Here is a 25,425-nt window from a genome sequence, read left to right as displayed (position 1 = left end):
TGCAGATATAAAGAGGCTAAGGAGGCATTCACAAGTGAGGGAAATTTACCCCAGTAATTTGAGACCTTCCCGGCAGCTTCCCCATTGATTTTCTGTGTTAGCCAGCACAGAAGATACATGAGACTGTAAATTATAGAAATTAAATGGAAGAATTTACAGAAAAATATGATTAATGAAAAGAAATTAAAGGAATATAAAGGATAAAGCAACAGACAATGACTGTTTGGATACAAGTGAAACTTCTGAGGAGTCACTTTATTCAGCTCAGCTATTTGGAGAAAAATCTCAATATATACAAAGGATATAGGATGAAATTAAAATAACAGAAACTGAACTACAGAAAACATTAATGGACTCTAAAATTATACATCAAATTAGTTGTTACATCAGCAATTATTCATTCAAGTACAGAAACAAAAAGGATACCAAATACATTTTTAGTTTTCAAATAAACCAGGCTGTTTATTAAATTAAGAAAGTATGAAAGAAAATTCACGAAAGTGATACTGTATTGTATTAACAGATAATAAATCTATTGAAATGCCTTTCATAATTTTACTCCAATACCTACAACAAGCAGATATACATACAAAATCTCTGACATTAAGATGTTTTACTACATGTTTTTATTCCTGATACTAATTACCAATGTTCTATTTAAACAATGGCAAAAGGATATTTCTAAGTTTTTATATGGCAAAAGAAAAAAAAAGAGAATTAAATATAAATTGTTGCACAATGCTAAACAAAGAAGTGGTTTGGGTTTACTAGATTTAAAACTGTATTTTGATGCTTGTTTGGTCTTCACCAGAGGTCTTCAAACTTGGCAACTTTAAGACTTGTGGACTTCAACTCCCAGATTTCTCCAGCCAGCATATCTGAACTCTAGATGAAAAACTAATGATGCTTACAAATAAGATTGCTTGAATTGGAAAGCCATGAATGAGATTTAGATGGCAGGCCTACCCATGGTACAACAAAGTTAAAATAAATGCTGATGAGAATAATCATTTTGTTAAGTGTGCCATTCTAAGAGTTTGGAATAAATATAAAAGAAAACTTTCCCACAAAGTACCACTAGATGGCATTTAAAAATGAAAAGATAGTGAGATCAGACCAGTGGATATTTACCCAAGTCTTTGACTCACATCAAAAGAATTGGAATCAGAAGCCTTTTCCATTGGCTTCCATAATTAGAAAATATTTAAATTGGACAAGAAAAGTTATGAGTTTGAATTAGCAAAATATGAATTTGAAATTGTATTATGTGCTGAAATTGTATTATGTGATAATGATGAAAATGTTGGCACCAAGAGCTATTAAATGTTGAATCTGAATTTGGAAAATAAATATGTGAAAGAGTGCATGATTCAGTGAGAAAAGAATTTTTAATATTATTTCCATGCTTGAGCAATGGAAAAAATGTGGACAAACAATTAAACATTTACAATGAATTACAATTTGAAATAAATGTTTTATAAAACAATACATCATTGGCACTTAACACATCATAATTTGTCAAATATGTTTTATATTTTTTCAGATTTATGTTGGAAATATAATTCTAAAACTATTTTTTAATCATTGGTGAACTTGTGGTAAAGAAAAAATACTGGGCCCAGATCCATGATAGAATGCAGATTTTAAAAACTAATATAAAATTGAGACTTAGTCTTACCTTTTAGGATTACCAGATAAGGAGTTGGAAAATCTGGAACTTTGTTATTGTATATGTTGATTATAGTGAGAAATCTGCCTGCCCAGAAAGATATGTCAATCCCGAAAACAGAAAAACAGATGAAAAAGTGATAATGGTAGCAGAATATATATCCAGTTTTGTTTTTAATTGAAAATCGCTCTGGATTTTATGTTCAAGACAAAAAAAAATGACCTCTTGACTTTGGTTTTTTTTTAATCAGCTAGTTTTTGTTATATTACTGGCTAGTACTTGTTGAATTGGTAAAGTAAAAACGTGGGAAGCTGTAACAAAAGTATTTAGACTTATATACTGCTTCAGTGCTTTACAGCCCTCTCCAAGGAGTTTACAGTCAGCATATAGCTCCCAACAATCTGGGTTCTAATTTTATTGACTTCAGAATGTACATATGTATTGAGTTGCTTTAATGCTTTCTGGAAATTCATAGCTTCTAATAATGTTATGGGAATTTAATGATACTGTCATCAAAACAGAGTGATAAATATATAAAAGACCAAATTAGGTTAGAAAACATTAAATAGCTATAAAGCATTAAAATTAGCAAGTCCTTGACACATTCTTTGTACTATATATTCTTCATTTTAGCAATAAGTTCTTCAAGACTTTCTTCAGATTCTTCAACCATTTCTCCACCTGGGACATTTTCTTTCTGTTAATGATAGAAAAGAAAAATAACTCCTTCACATTCCATTCACCCAAAGAATAACAGAGTTGTAAGGAATCTTGATAGTCTTCTAATGTCCAATCCCCTGCTCAAGCAGGAGACACTATACCATTTCAACACTATACCATAGACAATTGGTTGTCTAATGTCTTTTTAAAATCCCTCTTTTCATTAAACTAATGACATCCAATTCCAGCAATTGTTCATGTTTTAGCTTCCAATCCTCTAAGCATTTTTGTGGCTCATTTGAACTCTTTCTAGAATCTCAATACAGTGGTACCTCTAGTTAATAACTTAATTCATTCAGTGACCAGATTCTTAAGTAGAAAAGTTTGTAAGTAAAAGCAATTTTTCCCATAGGAATGAATGTAAAAGCAAATAATACATGCAAAACCATTAGGAAAGAAATAAAAGCTCAGCATTTGGGAGGGAGGAGGAGGAAGAAGAAGAGGAGGAGGACAGTCGCGGCCAAAGGAAGAAGGTGAGGTGAGAGGAATTTTTTAAAAATCCAAAACTTTAAGGCTTAAAAAAAAAAGAGGGACTCTGAGGCGGTGAGGAGGAGCACGCCCTCCCATACACCCGGCGCGAGGCTTCTTCCCATACACTGCACCAGAGAGAGAAACCCAGGCGGGCGAGAGGGGGAATCTCCCTCTCCTTTGACCGAAAGGTGGCTGCTGTTGCTATCTGCTTCCTCTTTCTTCCCATGCTGAAGGGCTCCACTCTTCTCTCGCTCGCTTGCTCGCTTTTTAGCTGGAGCCTTTCCTTCACTGTGGTGACTCATCGGTTTGGCTGAAGCTGAGTTGATCCAGCCAGGGCGAGGTGCCCCCTTTTGCTTTTCCACGCCCAGATGCTCCGGGAGGCAACCTCGCGCCAGGTGTATGGGAGGTAGCGCGAGGGAGTTACCATTCCCTCTCGAAGTGCCCAGAGAAAGGGAAATGCTCCATTCACTCTGGGCTGCCCAGAGCAAAGGGAGGTTTCTTTTCTCTGGATGCTGGCAGAGGTTTATTCCCTCTCCAAGAGTCCAGAAAAAGTAAATGCTTCGTTCGCTCTGGACTGCCAAAGCCTCCTTAAGTGCCACCAAAAGGCTCCTCTAGCAGCCCAGAAAAGCTTGAGATGGCCGGGATTAAAAGGGGAATGGCAGGAAACTGGCCGGGCCTCCATGCCACACTCAAATTTCCTGGGAAGTTTTTCTGGGCTCAGAAATGAAGCAAGAAAATGGTTCTTAAAGAAGAGGCAAAAAAATCTTGAACACCTGGTTCTTATCTAGAAAAGTTCTTAAGTAGAGACGTTCTTAGGTAGAGGCACCACTGTATCTTTTTTGTATTGTGGCAACTCAAACTGGATGCAGTATTCCAACTATGATCTTACCAAGACATTCTCCAATGCACTTGCAAGGAGAGTCCAAGATGGGTAATTCTACAGTCTGATTGGTCGGGACTGAGTTTAATTTAAATATTAGGCAGGCACCGCCCTCTTAGCCCTCCAGTCTAAAAAACTCAGTCGCAGTAAAAGGGACTTTGAGTTTGTTTTCTCTTCAATAAATTTATGTTTATTGTGGAATTTCTATGTATTAATCTCCTTTTCTTTTTTCCTTTTCTTGCAGGTGCAGTTGGGGGAACGTTTTCCTCAGGCAGCCCTGGATTCAAACCTCCAGTGGGTTTCATCCAGGAGTCTGCAGCTCCTCCATTGCAAAGCCCACAGGTTGGGTTGGCTGGCATTTTTTGGAGGGAGCACCCGGGGAAACTACCTCCGAGGTAGACCCCGGAGGAGAGGAAGAGGTTGACGCCTCGGGAGGGTCCGCCCCTCCCGTGGCGAATATACCAGAGGACCAGGGAGTCAAAGGGATGACGGGTCCTCAGTGAGGGGGGGGCGCTTGTCGCCGCACCCCCCCCTACCATCGGCATCAACAATACACCTACAGAAGGCGCTGAGGGCTCGGGATGCCTCTTCGTGCAGGCAGGAGCTGGCGGCGCGGGAAAGCGTCGGCCGAGGCCGTTTCTCCCAGGCGTTTGAAGGAGGGGGCGGGAGAGCCAGGCTTCCCGCCCGTCTCCTTGGTGACAGCCTGGCGGCCATCTTGGGAGCCCGAAATCGGCGGGCAGGCCAACTCGCGCTCGGCGGGCGTCATAGGTTGCCACGGCAACGGCCCGGCGGCCATGTTTTTTGACACTGACGCACAGGAGCGTCTCCCTCAGTGTTTCTGTTGGCGCCAAGTGTCTCCTCTGCCTGGAGACACGCAGGCGCAGTCTACAGCCAGACAGTTGCAACCTTTGGTGCCATTATCGCTAGCGTTTGCAAGGAACAGAGGATTCTGTTGTGGACACGACATTTGTGAGTTTGCTTTTCTTAGTCATGGCTGACCAGTCCATTCCGGCCGGGGAGGAGGCCAGCGCCACCAGGCCCACCACCCCCAAAGAAAGGCCTCAGAAGCAGAAGCCTTCACAAGGGGCAGCGCTCAGGGAGGCTGAGAAGCGCATTAAAGCACTGGAGAAGCAGCTAGAATCCTCTCAGAGGTCTGGGGGACCACCGCCTATGTCTGCTCAACCCCTCATTGCCATCCCTCCGCCGGTCTCCCCCTTATTCACATCAGGGGTTGTAGGCTCGGCCTCAGAGAGGGATTGGTCACCGGAGAGGCCCTTCCAATCCTCAGCTTCTTCTACACCGGAGGCCCTCGCATTTGGAAGGCAAGCAGCGTGGCCTACCACCTTCACTGCTCCACAGCCAATCCTTCCATAATGTGGTCAGGCACAAGCAGCCACATTCACCCCTACGGCTGCTGGATTGCGCACGGCGTAGGATGCCTGGCAGAGTATGCCCCAGGCCCTGCAGGACCTAATTGTCAGTGCCTACACGCAGGGACAGGCTAGTGTGGCTCAGCAGCAGAAGTTACCTTACGATCAAATTGCGGGGTCCTGTCCGAACGAAAGGAACCTTGTCCGAAGGATCCTGGAAAGTAGGACCTCGACCCTTGGTTGTTGGTCAAGGCGGAGTAATTCCGAAAGGGCTGCCTCTGTTGGTAGGGGGTAAAGCGCCTTCCTTGCTTCTTGCTGGAGCTGGGCATAACCTTTTTCTTGTCCCTGTCCTCCACTAATACATCGTCCAAGACCTCTCCGAAGAGTTTCTTGCCCTTGAACGGTGAAGAAGCAAGGGCCCATTTAGATTTTACATCGGCCTGCCAATTCCGCAACCAAATGAGCCTGCGGGAGGCGATCGACGACGCCATTGCTCTAGATGCAAACTTAGCCGCATTAACTGTGGCATCCGCGGAAAATTCTGTGGCCGCCAACAGTTTGTTCAGGTCCTGGCGAAGTCTCGCATCTTGTGGATCCACTCTGGACTGGATCTCTTGTATCCAGAGGATCGTAGCCCGATTAAAGAAAGAGGCCGCCGAAGCAGCCCTTACGGCCCAAGCCGCCATTTGATGGGCCCTGCGAACGACATTGTCCGCCCTTTTGTCCTCAGCCCTTAATCCCTCCTGAGACTCCGAAGGAACAAGGGCATTCGAGACCAGGCTGGTCACCGGCTTGTCCACCGTAGGCAGCTCTAAGAGATCCTCCATGGCCTGGTCAAAGGTGTAAAAGCGTCTGTCCAGGTTAGACAGGCCCTGGCCTGTCACAGGGCTCTCCCATGGGCGTTGTACAGTCTCCAGAAACAAATGGGATGATGGTACATTAACGGTCTCTTGCTTCGGAAACACAAAGAGACCCCCTGTAGGCTGACCTAGTGCCGAAGGAACCCCCTGACCTCCTTCTCCAGCCTGGTCAATGGTCATCTTGGCCTTGTTCAGCAGGACCCTGAAGAGGGAGGACTTGAACAGACCGGGCAACACGGGTTGTTCTGGTGGCTGGTCATCGCCGGATAGCTCATCCTCTGCCTCGCTGAAGTCATCTCTGGAAAAGTCATCCTCATCTTTGGACTCCAGCATGGATTGAGTGGCTGGAGCAATCCAGGGGTCCCTGAATCTCGACGGAGGTCCTTCCAGGGCCGCCGCCCCTTTAGAGGTTCCAGCAAGGGGTTCAGAAAGACCAAATGACTTTCCTGTGGATATCCCCTTGGGCGGCAAGCTAATACATTTCTCAGACGTCTGGACAAACACCTCCTCGGACCCATGGGCGGCTGCCACGGTCTCAGAAGGTCTGAGAATCGAGTTTCTTCGCCTTCCACCTTGCCGCTATCTGCCTTGTCGCGCTCCCTTGAACATTCCCAGGAGGAGGCTTCTGTACCAAGAGGTGTCTCACCTGTTGGAAATAGGAGCCATCGAGGAAGTCCCTCTACCTCAACAGGGTATGGGGTTCTACTCAGCAATCTTCAGGAGGGGTACGTCTCATACTGAACCTTCGGAGAGTGAACCTTTATGTCAAGTACAGAAGGTTCAAAATGCATTGTCTAAGGTCCATTCTGGCAGCCATCAGGCAGGGGGACTACATGACATCCATAGACCTAAAGGAGGCCTACCTCCATATCCCCATTTTTCCGCCTCACCGACAATATCTGCGCTTCAGCCTGGATGGGGCCCATTTTCAGTACAGGGCCATGCCTTTCGGGCTTTCATCGGCCCCAAGATCATTCACGAAGCTGCTGGATGTCCTCACGGCAGGTCTCAGGCATCAATTGGTGCGCCTGATGGCCTACCTGGACGACGTCGTGATTCTGTCCAGGACAAGAGACCTTGCGTATCAGGACTTACATCTAACGATCCAGACACTTCAGGATCATGGCTTTTCGGTCAACTTCGACAATAGCCACTTTACTCCCACGACTCGGCTTGCTCACCTGGGAACCATCATAGATTCCAGGAGGGGCCTTGTCTTCCTGTCCCAGGAGAGACAGTCCACCATCAGGGAGCTCGTTCGTGTCTTGGCATCGCAACGATACCCCAAGCTCTCCTTCCTGTCCAAGCTACTCGGTACGCTGGTTTCATGTATCGATATCATTCCATGGGCCAGGTATCACCTACATCCCCTCCAGTGGTTCCTCTTGCCATTCCAGAGTAAGAAGACCAGCCACTCTCACCTACAGGTGCACCTCGACTCGAGGGTCCGAGGGTCCTTACAGTGGTGGGTTTCCCCAGCTCTAACAAGGGGGTCCCTTTTTCTGGACCGATACCTTCTTACGGTGACAACGGATGCAAGCTTGACTGGGTGGGGAGCTCATCTTTCCTCAAACTTGGCCCAGGGCCTTTGGGATCCATCGGACCTGAGGGATGTCAACATCAACTTTCTGGAGCTGAAGGCGGTTTCCTTGGCTCTCCTCAGTTTTGCAGAACTGGTGAAGTGTCAGCATGTCCTAGTTCGCACCGACAACGTCTCCACCCGGTCTCACATCAACAGACAAGGGGGGACATGGTCTCGACGATTGATGAGGGAGTCGGAGTCCCTGCTCAGGTGGGCAGAGACCAATCTGGCTTCCCTGTCAGCAGAGCACATCTCAGGGGTGGAGAATGTGTGCGTGGACTGGCTGAGCCGGCAGACCTTGGACCCAGGGGAGTGGCAGCTGGATCCCGCAGTTTTTCTGGACATTGTTCAGAGGTTTGGGAGGCCAGTCTTGGACCTGTTTGCTACTCGAAGCAACTCTCAGCTCCCACGTTTCTTCTCCCGCTTCCCGACCCCGGGTGCGGAGGGGGTAGACGCTCTTCGACTACAGTGGCCACCAGGACTTCTGTACGAATTTCCACCGATCACCATCATTCCCAGGGTAATGCGGAAGATTCTGGAGCAACGAGCAGAGGTACTGTTGCTGGCCCCTTACTGGCCTCGCCGCATTTGGTTTGCGGATTTGATGTAACTGTCAGTGTCACCCCACTGGAGGATCCCGGATCATCGGATCTCCCTCTCCCAGGGCTCGATATCACATCCAGAGCCTCAGTGGTGGCAGCTGACCGTGTGGCGATTGAGCGGCAACATCTAAAGCGCCAAAATTTGCCAGACACAGTCATCGACACAATTCAGGCTGCTCGCAGACCTTCGACAAGAAGAATTTACCAAGCGACCTGGGCTTCCTTTTGCAAGTTCTGTGAGGAACGGGAGGTGGATCCACAAAAGGCCTCCCCTCTCATAGTCTTAAGCTTTCTTCAGGCTGGCTTGGATAAAGGTCTCGCGCCAAACACGTTACGCCGACATGTGGCCGCTTTATCCACGATACTAGGAGGAGACAGTTACCGCCCCCTCACCAGACATCCTTGGATCAGGGACTTCCTGAAAGGGGCCGCCAACATCAGGCCTCCACCGGTACATCGGTTCCCTTCCTGGGATTTGTCGTTGGTGCTACACGCCTTAACTGGTCCTCCATTTGAGCCGTTTCGCCATGTACCACTCAGGATATTGACTCTCAAGACAGCATTCTTGGTAGCGATCACATCTGCCAGGCGGGTCTCTGAGATTGCAGCTTTCTCCACCAGAGAGGACCTCTGCAGGTTTCATCCCGACAGAGTTGTCTTGAGACTGGACCCAGCTTTTCTTCCAAAAATCAACTCTACCTTTCACAGGGCGCAGGAGATAGTGCTACCGGACTTCTGTGCCCAGGGGACTCACCCTTCGGAGCTGCGGTGGCATAAGCTCGATGTGAGACGAGCTTTGAAAATTTATATCCGCAGGACTCAGGAATTCAGGATATCGGAGGCTTTATTCGTGTCCTTTGCAACCAGAACCTTGGGCACCAAAGTCTCCTCTAGGACTATAAGCCGCTGGTTGTGCGAATGCATCAAGGAGGCTTACCGGACTAAGGGATCCCCTGTACCACAGGGACTTACTGGACATTCTACACGCTGTACGGCCACTACAGCGGCCTGGAGGACTCAGGCTTCACTAGAGGACATTTGTTGGGCGGCTCCGTCCACATTTGTCAGACATTATCGAATTGACTCCTTTGCTTCCGCGGAAGCAGCTTTTGGGAGGAGGGTGTTACAGCGGGTGTGTTCCTTTTCAGAGCCCCCGGTCCGACCTTCTCCCTCCCTTGGTTAATATCTTGGGTATATCCCATCTTGGACTCTCCTTGCAAGTGCATTGGAGAAGGACCGCTGAACTTACCTGAACGGTCTTCTCGATGCACTGCAAGGAGAGTCCAAACCCGCCCGAATTCGGGACCGGGGTTACTGCTGGAAGGTTGTGCTTGTTTCTATTATATTTCTAGTTACCTTGAATGTTTCAATAAATGTTTGTTGGCTTTACTGCTCCTTCGTTTCTTTTAGACTGGAGGGCTAAGGGGGCGGTGCCTGCCTAATATTTAAATTAAACTCAGTCCCGACCAATCGGACTGTAGAATTACCCATCTTGGACTCTCCTTGCAGTGCATCGAGAAGACCGTTCAGGTAAGTTCAACGGTCCTTTTAAAATGGTAATAACACAAGATCTTGATTTTATCCCTTTATTTAGGGCCACATCAGGGTTGTTTGACCTCAGAGGGACAGGGTGGGTGTTGCCAGCTTGACATCAATTGTGTCAGTGGTGCCTGTGGTGGCCCGAGTGTTATGCCAACAAAAATGGGCTTCCAAACTCCGTTTCCACCTGCAATAACTCTGACCTCCCTATCTTTATTAATGCAGCCTAGAACTGCATTAGTTTTTTAAAAGGCTTCAGCAGACTATTGGCTCATAGTTAAGTAACTACTAAAACTCTATAATCCTGGTAATTACTATTTATTATTATTATTACCAAGACAGATACCACCTATTTTATTTTCTTGCTTAAGTGTAAAACTTTATTCACTGAGTTTCATTTTGTAATTTATGACCCATTGTGGAGATTCTTCTGTATCTTGAATATTGACTTTTTCAACCAGCTTTGTGTCTGCAGTTGGTCAATTTCCCTTATGTATCCTCAACTAAATATTTTATGAAAATATTGAAAAGTACTAAAACAGGGGTCTAAAATAGAACTTTGGGATATCCCACTGCATAGTTTCCTCCATGTAAATTCAGTTTTAGTAAGGACTACACACTGAAGCAAAACATTTGCTCAACAGTAAATCTGGAGTAAACATTTTACTCCAAATTTGACAGGTGTGCTAATACAAGCAAATGATACTCCTGCAACTGTTTTCACAGTAATGAACAATTTAAATAATACATTTTGGGGAAGTAAAGCAGGAAGCAACAGCTTTAAACCAGTTTAGCAAAAGCCATTTAAACCTATTCCAAATAAAGTATGATGGATTAAATCCTAAACCCACATTTCAGGAACTTAATTGCCAAGCATTTTTATTACCTTATTTGGTATTGTGTAAGCCAACATAATTCCTTCTGGAAGATCAGGAAATGGACTTGAATCATCTTTCAGCTCTTCTTCTGAAATTTCTGAAACTAGCTCTATACCTGAACACCCCCCAAACACCCCCCCATAAAGATAAAAAATTATGTAATCAAACAGAATCATGATCATTTTAAAAGTTTAAAAATATATAACAGGTTTCTTGACTAATTTTGCTCATCCCTGTCCAGAGAACCAAAATAGAAATAAGTAATATTTAGAAAGTTTTACTCTATTATACTGCTATTTATGCTGCACTAAATAACACCAAGAAATCCACATGATGAACAGTATGGCCATTAACTTTTCATCTTATTAGCAGTACATCCATTTTTTCTTTGCATTTTCTCTTGTAGAAAAAAGTAAGCTCATGTCCGTTAATGGCTTAGTGATGCCCCAGAGAAAGGAGAGCATTCTGTAGTTCCCTCATGACGTTTCTTGAAATAATCAGCCTGCCTTTTGGTGGGCATTTCAAGGCAAACAGTGGGCTTCTGCATTATTCTAACTTCTAACTAACTTCTTTTAATAAACTTCCCTATTATGTGGAAGATAGAATATGGCTTGCTTTCAAATAAATGTTATTCAGCAATATCTTCTGAAAATATTGACAGAGCGGTTTGACTCTGTCCATTATGATCAGATTTTCTTTCCTAAAATTCTCCATTGTTCCCAGTCTACTATAAGATGTTTTGAGATACTCAAATTGTAATAATAATTTTATTGAATTTTTTTTTTTGAAAGTTGCCTGAGGATCCTCAGGGACAATGAATCATAAAGGGATTAATTTTTAACAATGAAATAAAGGAACATGCATTATCTTCACGAGTCTTTAAAAAAAAATCACCCCAATCATTGTCTTCATGAACTACTTCTTCTTCCTGGTCTATTAATTCTTCTTTTGGATTCACTGCCTCCTTTTTCTGGAAATATAAAGATACCAAAACGAACAAAAGCTTTTTAATAACACAAAAACAAAATTAAATAAAGGTAGTTCTCATTATCTGTGAGGATGTTATTTAATTTATTTAATTTATTTAATTTCGTGGGCAACAAAATTAAGAATAATATATATATATTTATGCACCTGCCGTTTTCTACATTGCCAGAATGAGAATTTATGTGTCATTCCAAAAATCTTCCAACAAAAATGACAAACTCCAAACTGAAGATAGATGGAACATTTTGCAGAGGATAACAAGATGTGGTCTTGTTACCCTCTGCAACAAGGATAACAAGATGTATAAGATTTTGTATATCTTATCAAAAATGGATATACAAAATCACTATTCACTGGATAATAATGACTATTATTAATTTACTGAAATTTACTTATAATATGTGGGGAAAAACACTCTACAATATTTTTTTCTTAGCAGGTTCTAAATTAATAAACTAAACAGATCTAAAGGGAACTAAAAGGGATCTGGTTTTGGAGTTCGTATTTTACCTTATACTGTTCTTGCTGTATTCTGCAATTTTGGTCACTACACTGTGGATTTGGCTTCATTGTCATGGTGGGAAAGAAATCCTGCAGTGCATTGTAGCCAAGATAAAAGCTCACCATTCCAAAGTTTAATAAATATCTGAAGAAAATGTAAGGAGTATTTTAAAGCTTATATCAAAACAAGGAATCTGGTTCAACAGATTTTATTCTAGAAGATTCACTGACAAAAAACTAAGATCATTGAGGTTTTAAAATTAAGGCAATTTAAAGATTAGAGTAGACTGATGAGCCTATAGGCCCATGATGGCAAACTATTGTACGCATGCTAGAAGTAGCATGCAGAGCCATTTCACCAGGCACATGGAGCCGTCACCCCTTGCTCTTCTGGGTTTTGGTGTGCCAGCCAGCTGGTTTTCATGCACATGGGTGCGCCAAAAGCCGAAGCATGATCTTCCTGTTTCCATTGTGTGCTGTGCACTGGCCAGCTGGTCTGGTTTCTGGCACTCATGCATGCGCAAAGACCAGCAACAGTCACACATGCCAAAAGACATGGAGAGGGGATCCTGGTGGTTGCTTTCTAATGGAGCATAGCAAGGTAAGCCAGGCTTTCCTTCCTCCCTGCCTGCACAGGGCTTCTTGCGCAGCTCCAGGCATCTTGAGCACTGGTGGATGAGCAGCCGGTGAAGGTGGTATGATGGTGCTGGGCTATTTGTGCAGATGACCCTGTGGCCTGGACTCCTCCACACTAGGAGCTGCTGTTCCCTGGTTGGCAGCAGTGCTCTGTGCCCCCACCTCGGCAGTGTCATGCGTCGGCTGGAGAAGCTGTGAATGAGCAGCTTTTCTAGGCTCCTCCCCACTGGGAGCTGCAGACCAAGCAGGTATGGTGGCAAGGATTTGGCGGACCAGCAGCTGCTGAGGTTGGGGTCATGGTGGGGGCTGCCTGTGCAGTTTACCATGTAGCTGCTGTCAAAATGGGGCCGAGATGCTCCTCAGTTTGCTCCACAGCCGCATGTGTCCCTTGACCCATCAGCATCGCTGCCTGTCTCCGATGTTCCTCCTGTGCAACCCCAATGGCTATCCAGCCAGTAAATGCCACCTGAGCCTGTAAATTGCTCTTGCCCTTCTCTCTTCAGCTGCCACTGCTTTTTTGGGATAGGGTGGGGGCAGAAAGCACTGCACCCAGCCGGGAAACTGCAGCTCCCAGTGGAAAGGAGCCCAATCAAGGCCATGTTTTGGAGCTTCTCGTGCCAGTGCATGGCACTGCTGAGGTGAGGCAGAGAGCACTGCTGTTGGTCAGGGAATGGCAGTTTCCAGTGGGGAGGACTCGAGGCTACAGGGTCATCTGCACAGGTATCCCTTCCATGGAAGCTCCAGATGCGTGGCCTTGCCTGGACTCCTCACTGCTGAGAGTCACTGTTCCCTGCTCTCTGCTTCCCCACCACTCCAGAAAAGCAGCAGCAATGGCAGCTGAAGGGAAAAGGGCAACAGCAACCAGCTGGCTCAATGCACGGGGCAGCATTTGCTAGACAGCCACTGGGGCTGCGCAGGAAGAACACCGGGATCCCCATGGCTGGTAGAGCAAGCAAAGAGGGGCATCTCAGCCCCACTCTGACGACGGCCACAGGGTCATCTATGCAGACACCACCACCTCACTCTCACTGGCTGCGTATTACATTATGGGTACTGGCACGTGTTACTACTATAGCATTCTCGTTTGGACTTTTGAAACTCAATGCCAAAAAGATTCACCATCACTACTATAGGCCATATCAAAGTACAAGGTTCAAACATGAATTACCAATAAAATCTTATAAAAACAAATTAAAATAAGAATAAAATAATACATAAATATGTAAAATAGAATAAAATGACATTAAATTATATTTCTGTGTCATCCCTGCAATCTATCTCAATCAGGCCCACATATGACAATCCTAGTCAGACTATTTTAATCAGAAACTGTTGTATTAAATATAGTTTTCAACTTAAAGATTTAGCCACTTACTTCAAGACATTTTGCACAAGAAGACCAGCAACCACTCCCATAGTAGTGGGAAGACTGGCTGCACAAACTCCCTCTCGTTTCAGAGTTTTCTCATGTATGTTTGCAGCTACGACAAGTGGAGGTGCACACTAGAAAAATGAAAAAAGATATCCAAAAAGATGCTTATAACCATGGAATCATAATATGGAAGAAATATATTTAAATCATCAATCTGGGCTAAATCCAAAATCCTGAAAAAAGCCCAAGAAGGTTTGGAATTACTGAAAGCAAACTGTCACACAGCCAAAATAAAACAGACTGTTGTAACCCAGTTTATCTTCAGGTACTTTATCCATTGCTGTTAAGCTTGTGTTGATTATGAAGTGTTGCAATAACTATGTTGTTGTGGTTAGCTCTGGCCCAGCTCCTGCCCCAACGACTGTGGATGTGGGGGAGACATCCACATGCTGCAGGCCTGTTTTGCCCCCGGTGGAATCTGCTGATGAAGGCTCCTCTGACCAAGAAGACATGAGTGACAGGGAGGAGGAGAGTGTGGCAGACAGCTCAGAAGGAGATCAATTATCTAGCTCCTCCTTGGATTCAGAACAAGAGTTAATGATACAGCCACGCATGCAGAGAGCGATGCATAGGCAACAACGACAGAGATTATTATCAAAGAAAATGAGGCCACCTGTGGTTGGGTGGGGCTGTGGTAATTAGTGAGGCTGCTATAAATAGCAGCCTGTGGGTTTGGCCATTGCGGAGGATTATCTGATCATTGTGTTTCGTGACTGCTTTACTGACTTTGACCTTTTGTGGGCTGATTTTTCCCCGCTTTGAAACTAAACCAGAGCAAAGTGTGTTTCACTTTGTGAAAGAAGAAGGACTGTGAATTGCCTCACAGCTGCAAGCTAAGTATCACAGAACTGATAAGGGACTTGTACAAATTACCAGTTTGTTTGGAGACAAGTGCTCTTTGCTATCACAAAAGAGGGCTTGGTTTAAGTGAATTTTCATTATAAAGAACATTGTTTTGAATTTTCAAACGTGTGTGTGTTTGAAATTTGTACCTGTGAATTTTTGGGAGAAGTCTACCAGAGAGCCCGACAGAACATATGCTACCTAGCATTGGGAAATACATTTTTAATCAGGTCATCATCAATCTTCCAATCAAGAGATTTTTGTCATCAAATCACCATCAGCCATTCTAATCAGAATGTTTTACATGTTTTATGACATTATGGTATTTGACACATTGATTAAGTAGTGATGGACCAACCTGAGTGAGACGCAACTCCAAATATAAAAAATTATTGCAAGTTGGGAAATATTATAGAAATTGTCTAAAAATAGTAAAATCTGAAAACAAAACAAATGAGATGAGATGAATTCCAAACTGTCTGGTGTGGAAAAAACTTTGGCTATGGCCAAAGAGACAGAAAAAATGATCAATATGTATTTTGGAAGAAAAATGTCATACTCCTCTCCTATTTTATCATCCAAATCCCACTTTTTGGAGATAAAATATTATGTATCTTGCACAGTCTTGTAGCGAAGAATGTATGCCAATGTATGGTACTTTAAAAGCTATATTAGATCCAGTCCGAATCTAACTTCAACTCTGGAAGCCTTTTGGGGAATTTTGGGCCAGTTACTCATTCATTCTCCATTGCACTTGGAAGGACAGTCTAACATGGGTAATTCACCAATCTTATTGGTAGAGACTGAGTTATTAATTAGAATAATTATTTAGGCACCGCCCCCCTGTAGCACCCATGAGCTCAGTTTTAAAAACTCAGTCTTAGAGTAGAGACTGCCTTTAAATTAGCTGTTAAATAAAGCTGTTAAAATTTAAAATTATTTTACCTGTTTAATGTTTTTTCCTTTGTTTTCCAGACTACCGAAGAAACGTCAATGGGATCTCTGCCCTCCGTGGGCACCACCCCCACCAATCCTCCTCAGGGGCCTCTTCCCTCTGAGGGAACTGCCCTGCACGGGAGCAACTCAGCCAAACTCGGCTGCAAGCTGAAGGTGGGGGGGTCTGCCCCCCCCCCACTGGGAGGCTTCAGGACATCCCTAAAATCCCTCGTAGAGAGAAGGCGAGAGCTGGATCAATGCCAGAGTCTCTCAGCTGTGAAGCGGTCTAAAATCACCGCTGCCGCCGCCGCCACCACCACAGCAAACTCCATGAGCATGGAGCAGCTCGACTTGGATGGCTGCCAGCGCCTCTCAGCTGAGAGCTGGCTGAGGATACGCCGCCTCCACCCTTCGCTACCAGAGCGCAAGTCTCCTCAGAGCAAGGAGCAAGAAACAGCGGTTGGCCATTGGGCGGAGCGACGGAACGCTCCATTGCGGGCTGAACACTGTCATTTTTTTTCTTCACCCTGTTGTTCTTCCCGGGCCCGCCATTTAAGGCGGAAGGCGGGAAAAGTTCCTCATCACATAAGAGGAAGGAGAAGGGCGTGGCTATATAGGCGTTGGCCACGGTAAGGCCTATATCACCATTTTGCGTTGGCAAACATCGAGTGAGCAGTTACTTAGCCCTCACAGATATCGATTGCCTGGCTCTTGACGACCCTGGGCCTCAAACTCAAAGGAAACCTCCTGACTCCTACTCTGTACAACTGTGAGTACTATGGAGGAACACCGAACAGTGGCTTCCCCATCTACTGCCCCCAAGGCCAAAGACAAGGATAAAAGCAAGGCAAAAGCCAAGTCTTCACAGGCTGTATCATCTTCCTCCCTTAAAGTGGCAGAAAAATGAATACAAGCTTTGGAACAAAGGTTGGAGGCAGCCCTACATAACCCAATGCCAATGCCTCCTCTGCCCACGCATTACCTACCTCAGGCTTGGGAATCTTCTCCATCCCAATCCACCTTTGGGGCCACAGGATTATCCACAGAAGGAGATTGGTCCCCTGAGAGGCAGGTACCCTTCCTGCCACAAGTCTTACCTTCTGAGCCTAACCTGACCAGATCAAGACCTCCAAGTTATCCAATGAGAGACTTAACAGCCACCCCAGCCACCTTTACCCCCACGGCCGCAGGGCTTCAGGGTCCCTCTGACGCGTTGCAACACATGTCCCCTGCGATGCAAAACATTATTAATAATGCATATTCTCAAGGGATGGCTGCGGCACCGCATCAATATGGTCAACAACCTCGACATGGCCAGACAAGGGATATGTGGTCGGCTCCGCCCCCTTCAGGTTATGGCTCCTTAGCAGAGGAAACGCCCTCCTTAGATGACAATGATAGAGAGTATGACCTCTCTGAAGATGAAACGATGCCTGAGCCACCATCAGTTGTGGACCTCTTCAAACCGGCTTTATTCAGGGTCCTGCTCCACAAAGCAAAGCAGGTGGTGGACCTACCAAGCAGCACTAAGACCACTGAGGTCACTGATGCTGCCAGACCAGCGACTACCCTGTTTAAGGAGCCTTGCCCTGAGTCTGACCATATTCCAGCCTCAGAAATTTTTCTTGAGAGTGTTAAGTGGCCTTGACAGCACTCTGCGGCCGCACAAGGTCCCTCGAATATGGAGACGAGATTCTATACTTTTGATGAAGGAGAAACTACTAGAATTTCCACCCATCGATCAACCAGTGATGACTCTAGTATCTAATGCCTTGGTCCCCTCTGAAACCGGAGACAGTCTCAGACCGGAGGACAGGAGGGCTGAATTTCTGCTGCGAAAGACACATCAGATGGCCAGTTGGGCTTTTCGAGTGGCAGCTACAGCATCCTTTTTTAACAGGGCGTCAATAATTTGGATACAAGAAATGCAGGCTAGATTCAATCCAGAGAAGAATCGCCTACGTCAGGATTTGAGCAAACTGCTGGCAACTGCGGAGTTTTCTGCTGACGCCACCGTCCATGCAGCGAAATTCGCAGCAAGAGGCATAGCAACTACACTCTCATCAAGACGTCTGCTATGGCTGAGGAATTGCCAGGCTGACTTAAAGTCGAAGTGGAGCTTCTTCCCCCTTTCAGGGTTCCACATTCTTCGGAGATGCACTAAATCCAGTCCTTATTGAAGATAAGGACAAGAGGAAGGTGCTCCCCAAGACCTACAAACGTCAGGAACGCAGGCAAGTGCCCTACACGCGACTTTCGTTGGCACTCCTCTCCAAATACCAACCAGACTCAGAGGTCATACCAACAAGGCCAATATAACCAAGCCTCCTTCAGACCGTACGTCGTTCCAGGACAGGTCAAGAGGATATCAGCAAACAAGACGTCCCTTTAGAGGCAACAACCAAAGGGGCTTCAAACGCACCAAGTGACTCGGTCGAGTCACAGCCCCTAGGAGGCAAACTCCAGCGCTTCAACACCTTCTGGCGAACAACGACATCAGACAAATGGGCCATAGCCACAGTGTCCCAAGGACTGCGGTTGGAATTTATTCAGCCCCCACCCAACCGCTTCCTCCCTTGTCCGGTACTTTGAGACCCCAGAAAGAGGTCACAGTTACTGGAGGAAATCACCCACCTCCTGGACATTCAAGCCATAGAACGGGTGCCTCGGCATGCGGAAGGCACAGGCTTCTACTCTGTGGTCTTCATCGTCCCAAAGGCCTCGGGGGGAATGCAGAATGATCCTGAATCTAAAACATCTGAACCTTTTTGTACGTTACAGGAGGTTCAGGATGCATTCCTTCCAAACAATTCTGGCATCAATTCAGTCACAGGACTTTCTAACCTCCATAGACCTACAAGAAGCTTACCTTCATGTCCCCATCTACCCAGCTCATCGGAGATTCCTTCGCTCCTGCCTTGAAGGGACCCATTATCAATATTGGGCCATGCCGTTCGGCCTATCATCGGCCCCATGGACATTCACCAAATTGCTAGATGTCATTTCGGCTGGCCTCCACTCTCAGTCCATCCACTTGATGGCTTACTTGGACAACATAATCATTCTGTCCAAGTCCCCTTCAAGAGCGAGAGAAGATTTGGCCCTCACAATACAGATGTTGGAGTCCCACGGTTTCACCGTCAATCAAAAAAAGAGCCAATTGTACCCCACAACCAGACTATTGCATCTAGGTTCTATCATCGATACGGTCTCTGGGACAGTGTCACTGTCACCAGAGAGACAGGCCAACATTCATCAGCTGATTCACAAACTACAAAACCAACAAAGTGCTTCTCTCGCCTCTCTGTCCAAAATCCTGGGGACATTGGTGTCAGCCATAGGCATCGTGCCTTGGGCCTGACACCACATACGGACTTTGCAGTGGTTCCTACTCCCGGCCCAGAAGGCCAGGATGAGTCATACCAACAGACAGATCCGCCTATCTCAAGAAGTCAAAAAATCCCTACGTTGCTGGGTATCGCCAGCGCTGCAACAGGGAACTCCCATTCACATCCAAGATCGTGTGGTCCTCACAACAGATGCCAGTCTATCAGGCTGGGGAGCTCACATTGGGGCTCACATGGCCCAAGGGCTTTGGTCCACAGAGGACCGGTTCTCCATCAACATCAACTTCCTGGAGTTCAAGGCGGTGTTCCTCGCCCTCCAGTCCTTTACCCCACTGGTTCAGGACAAACACGTATTGGTCCTAACAGACAACGTGGCGACCAGGGCCCACTTAAACGACCAGGGAGGCACGAGGTCGCATTGGCTCATGATGGAAACTACAGCCCTGTTCCGCTGGGCCGAGGTCCACTTAGCATCACTGACCGCGGAACACATTGCCGGAACAAGCAACAGTCAAGCAGACTGGCTGAGCAAAGCGACCTTAGACCCCTCGGAATGGCAACTGGACCCGAAAAGTTTCCAGAGAATCGTTCGTCGGTTCGGGAGGCCGAAGGTGGATCTCTTTGCAACCCACCTCAACACTCAACTTCCGAGATTCTGCACCCGGTTTCCAGCTCCGGGCGCAGAGAAGGTCAATGCCCTGCTATCTCCTTGGCCCCAAGGCCTACTATATGCCTTTCCTCCTACAGACCTCATCCAAAAGGTCGTGGACAAGATACTATCGGAACAGGCGGAAGTGTTAATGGTGGCTCCCCATTGGCCACGTCACCCGTGGTTTTTGGACCTGACCGCCCTGTCGATTTCCCCTCCATGGAGAATTCCTGATCAGGACATTGCCCTCAGCCAAGGGGTCATGACTCACCCAGACCCCCAATGGCTCCAACTAACTGTTTGGCATTTGAAAGGGACTGGCTGAGGAGTCACCAAATACCGGAAGGCGTTATTGAGACCATGCAAGCAGCCTGTCGTCCGTCTACATCCAGAATATACCAGGCAACGTGGGCGGCCTTCTGTGAATTCTGTACCAAACATCAGGTCAATCCCACGGATGTATCGGTGATTTCAGTTCTCGAGTTTCTGCAGGCAGGAATTGAGCGGGGCCTGGCTCCCAACACCTTAAGGAGACAGGTGGCAGCTCTCTCGACCATCATAAGAGTAGCTGAGGTCTGCTCATTAGCACACCATCCATGGGTGAAGGATTTCCTTAGGGGAGCCTCCAACAAACACTCCCCACCGGTTCATAGATTCCCGACATGGGATCTCTCCTTAGTTTTACGGGCATTTATGGGGCCTCCGTTTGAACCCCTGAGAACAGGTCCATTGAGATTTCTTTCCATTAAGACGGCCTTCCTCGTAGCCATAACATCGGCTCAGCGAGTGTCAGAACTTTCAGCACTATCTATCCGTCCTGATCTTTGTATCTTTCACTTGGATAGAGTGATTCTGGGATTAGACCCGTCCTTTGTGCCCAAGATTAACACTACCTTCCACAAGAAACAGGAGTTAATCCTGCCTGACTTGCACCCACGGCAACCATCCCGCTGAGCTCAGATGGCACAAAATAGATGTCAGACGTGCCTTAAAAATATATATTAGGAGAACAGAGTCTTTCAGGAAGTTGGAAGCATTGTTTGTCGACTTTGCACAATAAAGGTTGGCGTGTCATCTCAATCCATCAGCCATTGGCTTCGAGACTGCATTTACGAGGCATATAAGTCCAATTCTTGAGCTCCACCGGAGGGAGTGATTGCTCACTCGACCCGTAGTGCGACCACTTCAACCTCAAGCTTCCATTGAGGACATTTGCCGAGCAGCGACCTGGTTGGCCCCATCCACCTTCATCCATCATTATAAGCTGGACTCTTTTGCATCATCAGAAGCATCATTTGGAAGATGGGTGCTACAACGGGTGTGTCCCACTCCAGCGACCCTGGAACAGCCTTTTCCCACCCAGAGGATCTGATTTTTGGTATATTCCTTGTTGGACTCTCTTTCCAAGTGCAGTGGAGAAGAACCGTTGCACATACCTGAACGGTCTTCTCGATACACTGGAAGGAGAGTCCAAACCCGCCCGGCATGTTTTGTTCCCAGTTCAGGGATGCCGGAGTTGGGTTTGTTCTAAGGTTCATAGTTATAGTTCCTGTAGAAATAAAGTTTTCAGTTATTCTTACACTGTCTTCGTTTTTAAAACTGAGCTCATGGGGGCTACAGGGGGGCGGTGCCTAAATAATTATTCTAATTAATAACTCAGTCTCTACCAATAAGATTGGTGAATTACCCATGTTGGACTCTCCTTCCAGTGCATCGAGAAGACCATTCAGGTATGTACAACGGTTCTTCCAAACTACTCTCAAAACTGTTTTGGAACAATTGGAAGACTGAATGCAAACACTTGAACTACAACTGAAAATAAAATTATAACTGGGTCTCTCTCTCTTGAGACCTTTAGATCTTTAAAAATTCTGAAAACAGGATTTTAAAGAAGATTGACTTTTGAATACTTTCTCAAAATAACAGAAAATAAACTTTTGAAGACAACAGATTGTTCTTTACTATTACAGTACTATTTCCAATTAAAATGCATTATCTAGATGTCAAGCTGGAAGGTATTATGGACCAATATGTGGATGCAAATGAGCAGGCTAAGATTTTCCTGTAGAACTCAAATCCACTATAAAGCTGGTTGGAAGTCTTTGCACAGCCCTCATACACATACACATTGCAATTAATTGGATGAATGAAAAAAATGGGACTACTCAAATAGCAGAAAGGAAGAAGTCTAATAATTACATACTGCGAAACAAGCTGTTTCACCAGGTATGATCAGCTGGATATGACCAGAAACTGCATTTTCGCTTACTCCAGATTCCATCCATATCTGTCCAATCTCATTACAAACCTTTAAGAAAAGGACATGGCATTGGATTTGCTAAGAATAGATATAACAACAACAGCAAAAACAACAACATAGTTGGAAGCATTGAAGGGCTACCAAAGTTTTTACTACCACACTGTGGGTGTGGCTTATGCAGGATGCCCCGCATCTTTTAGTGCAAATTGGGTGCTCTGGGGTGGAGCTGCATTTTCGCTACCCCACTGCATTCCCCCCCACCCTCCAGGCTTGGTAGTAGCTCACCCCATGTTTTTAAAAACTTCCAGTGTTGGAGCATTCACAACCTCTCGAGGAAAGCTGTTCCACTGATTATTTGTTCTAACTATCAGGAAATTTCTCCTTAGTTCTAAGTTGCCTCTCTCCTTGTTCAGCTTCCACCCATTGCACAAAGACTTCTGTGGCAACCCCTGAGATATTGGAACACTGCTATCATGTCTCCTCTGGACCTTCTCATCAAACTAGCCATGCCCAGTTCCTGCAACCATTCTTCATACGTTTTAGCCTCTAGCCCCCTAATCATCTTTGTCGCTCTTCTCTGCACTTTTTCTAGAGTCTCAACATCCTTTTTACATCGTGGCAACCAAAACTGAATGCAGTAGTCCAACTGTGGCCTTACCAAAGCCGTATAAACTGATATTAAACTTCACGTGATCTTGATTCTATCCCTCTGTTAATGCAGTTCTATCAACTTGCATAACATCGGGCAGAAACAGGGACTGCAGAACCTAAGTCCACACAATGAACTCAACACAATCCAGGATTATAATGCATTTATGTTTGATTTCTGAATTTTTCATGCTATCATAATTTTCTAATAACACTCAATTTTTATTGGATAAGAATAACCAAACACCAATTAAGATTCACTAATGAGAGTTCTGAATACTTATTTATTTACTTACAGTGTTAATTGCCATACGAGCTTCAAAGTTATCCACACAGCTTAATAGAAGATCCACAGGTTTTCCTTCTTCTAATCCACCGTTACTACAATATTAATAAAATCAAGTCAAACAATGTCATTATGTAAACTGTAAATACACTTCTAAAAACTATTTTTACCTGATCCTATTCATAAAGTGCTGAAAGTTGTCCATAGTAGTAATGTTGTAATTATGAACTTCAAAGCAGACATCAGGATTAATATGCCTTTAAAAAAAAAGCTGCTATTTATGATGTTGACATAAATATTTCTTAAAGGACTTTCACATCAAATGCAACATTCTATCATTTTAGTAATATTTTTTAAAGTTAGAGAGAGACATCTCCTTGTTAATGCTTGTAAACCCATTTCCCCCATCATATACCTTAAAGTGTGTTCTGCTGCTTTCACTTTGCTCAGTCCAGCTTGTTGGGGTTGAAAAAAGAGCCTATTCATATTCGCCAGTTCCACCTTATCATAATCAAACAAGAGCAGCTAAAAAAAATTATAATAATACATTTATAGTTTCCATTCATTTCTGAAAGACCAAGTCCTGATTCTACTAATATACTATATATTTATACTGATTTATGTGTGCTTTGGATTGGTCTAAATAACCCAAAATTAGCTCCATTTTAAAGAAAATATAACTAATTTGAATTTTTTGTTTGTTTTTTTGTTTGTTAGAGTTGGAAAGGACCTTGCAGGTCATCTAGTCCAACCCCCTGCTGGTGCAAGAGACCCTACATCACACTAGTCTAATAGAAGTCCAGTCTTTTCTTGAAGGTCACCACCTCTGCGGGCAAGCCGTTCCACTTGTTGATCACTTTCACAGTCAGAAAGTTCCTCCTTATTTCCAGATTGAATCTCTCCTTGGACAGCTTCCAACTGTTGCTCTTTGCCTGGCTCTCTGGTGCTTTGGAAAATAATGTGTTCCCCTCCTCCCTGTGGCAGCTAATCAAGTATTTGTAGGCTGCTATCTGGTCCCCTCTGGACTTCCTTTTTGCTAGACTATCCATGCCCAATTCCTACCACCTTTCCTTGTATGTTTTAGTTTTTAATCCCTTTATCATTCTGGTTGCTCTCTTCTGCACTTTTTATAGAGTCTCAATGTCTCATTTTTTGTGTGATGACCAAAACGGAAAACAGTACTATAGATGTGGTCTAACTAGGACATTATAGAGTGGTATTAGCACCTCCCTTGTCTTGGAGTGTATTCCTCTGTTTGTTTGTATTGATTGTATTGGCTTTTTTAGCCGCGACTGCACATTGTTGGCTCCTGTTTAGTTTGTTGTCCACTAAGACTCCAAGATCTCTCACTTTCACTGCTGTTGAGTGTTTTCACCCAGTTTGTATGTGTGTTTTGGGTTTTTCTTACCTAGGTGTAGGAATCTACTTTTCTTTGCATTGAACTTCATTTTATTTGTTTGGGCCCATTGCACTAGTCTGTATCCTGAGCCTACCCTCTGGGTGTTGGCCACTCCCGTCAGGTTGGTGTCGTCTGCAAATTTGATTAGTTCCCCTTCTACTCCCTCATCTAAGTCATTAATGAATATGTTGAAAAGTACTGGACCTAGGACTGATCCTTGTTGTAGGTCCATATAAGTAATTAATTTCCTAGCTCATAGTTCAGCTGAAAAAATAAAACAAGATAGTATGCCGTTGGTATCTTGAAACCCAAGCTGAAATGGCAAAAGGCACATAATTATAAAGATAAGCAAATTTAGTTAATATAAATAGTTAAGACTCTCATAAAAGGAGCTGTTCTGTATTCACAGAAGTGGATAAACTCTGCCACAATTTTCTCAACTACTCAAATATATGCTAAATATCGAGAAAGCATTCATACTTGTAACAGATAAGCAATCTTTCAGCAATATGCTTATGCAATTCAATGTCCAAGGAAGAATGCTTTTAGAATAGGTGATTTGTGAATATCAAATTGACAAATACCAACTTTTCTAAACCACTTGTAACTATTTCTAACTTTGCAATTTTTAAATGGAACTAATTTCTTTTAAATATTCATTCATTTAATAAATTTCTAGGACAGGAACATCAGATTCAAGACTTCAGGCTGAATTTGGCCTGTGATGTGGTTGGATCCGGCCCGCAGGGCTGTCCTGGAAAATGTAAGAGGCTGGCTCGCGTCACTTCAGCCTGATCTACTTGTATTGCTCCAGCCCAGTCTATCCAATGCAAAGAAAAAACATGCAATTAGGCTGTGGTTCACATGTGGGGGGAGGGGGGCAGGGATCATGACCACCTGGGTGGGTGTGGCCAGCAATTTGTGAGATGG

The 25,425-nt window shown here is 44.9% G+C and overlaps 1 protein-coding gene across 5 annotated transcripts in view; it reads right to left on the bottom strand.

Annotated features, from left to right (window-relative positions):
* Positions 1-230: 230 nt before the first annotated feature.
* UBA5 (ubiquitin like modifier activating enzyme 5) overlaps positions 231-25,425 on the bottom strand; it is a 59,620-nt gene continuing 34,425 nt past the window's right edge. For 3 of the 5 annotated variants that reach the window (XM_070726355.1, XM_070726357.1, XM_070726359.1), the window contains 9 exons: positions 23,512-23,621; positions 23,267-23,353; positions 23,107-23,191; positions 22,106-22,210; positions 14,071-14,198; positions 12,069-12,204; positions 11,466-11,541; positions 10,580-10,686; positions 231-2,366 (listed from right to left, as the gene is read on the bottom strand). In XM_070726355.1, the coding sequence (XP_070582456.1) occupies positions 2,283-2,366; positions 10,580-10,686; positions 11,466-11,541; positions 12,069-12,204; positions 14,071-14,198; positions 22,106-22,210; positions 23,107-23,191; positions 23,267-23,353; positions 23,512-23,621 (918 nt within the window). In that variant the 3' untranslated portion in view covers positions 231-2,282. The remainder of the gene's footprint in view (positions 2,367-10,579; positions 10,687-11,465; positions 11,542-12,068; positions 12,205-14,070; positions 14,199-22,105; positions 22,211-23,106; positions 23,192-23,266; positions 23,354-23,511; positions 23,622-25,425) is intronic. The other 2 variants (XM_070726356.1, XM_070726360.1) reach the window with 1 other exon arrangement.

Source organism: Erythrolamprus reginae, chromosome Z (genome assembly GCF_031021105.1).
Source record: "Erythrolamprus reginae isolate rEryReg1 chromosome Z, rEryReg1.hap1, whole genome shotgun sequence".
NCBI lineage: Eukaryota > Metazoa > Chordata > Lepidosauria > Squamata > Dipsadidae > Erythrolamprus > Erythrolamprus reginae.
Note: the sequence above shows the minus strand (reverse complement) of the source record. Positions and strands in the feature narration are given on the sequence as shown.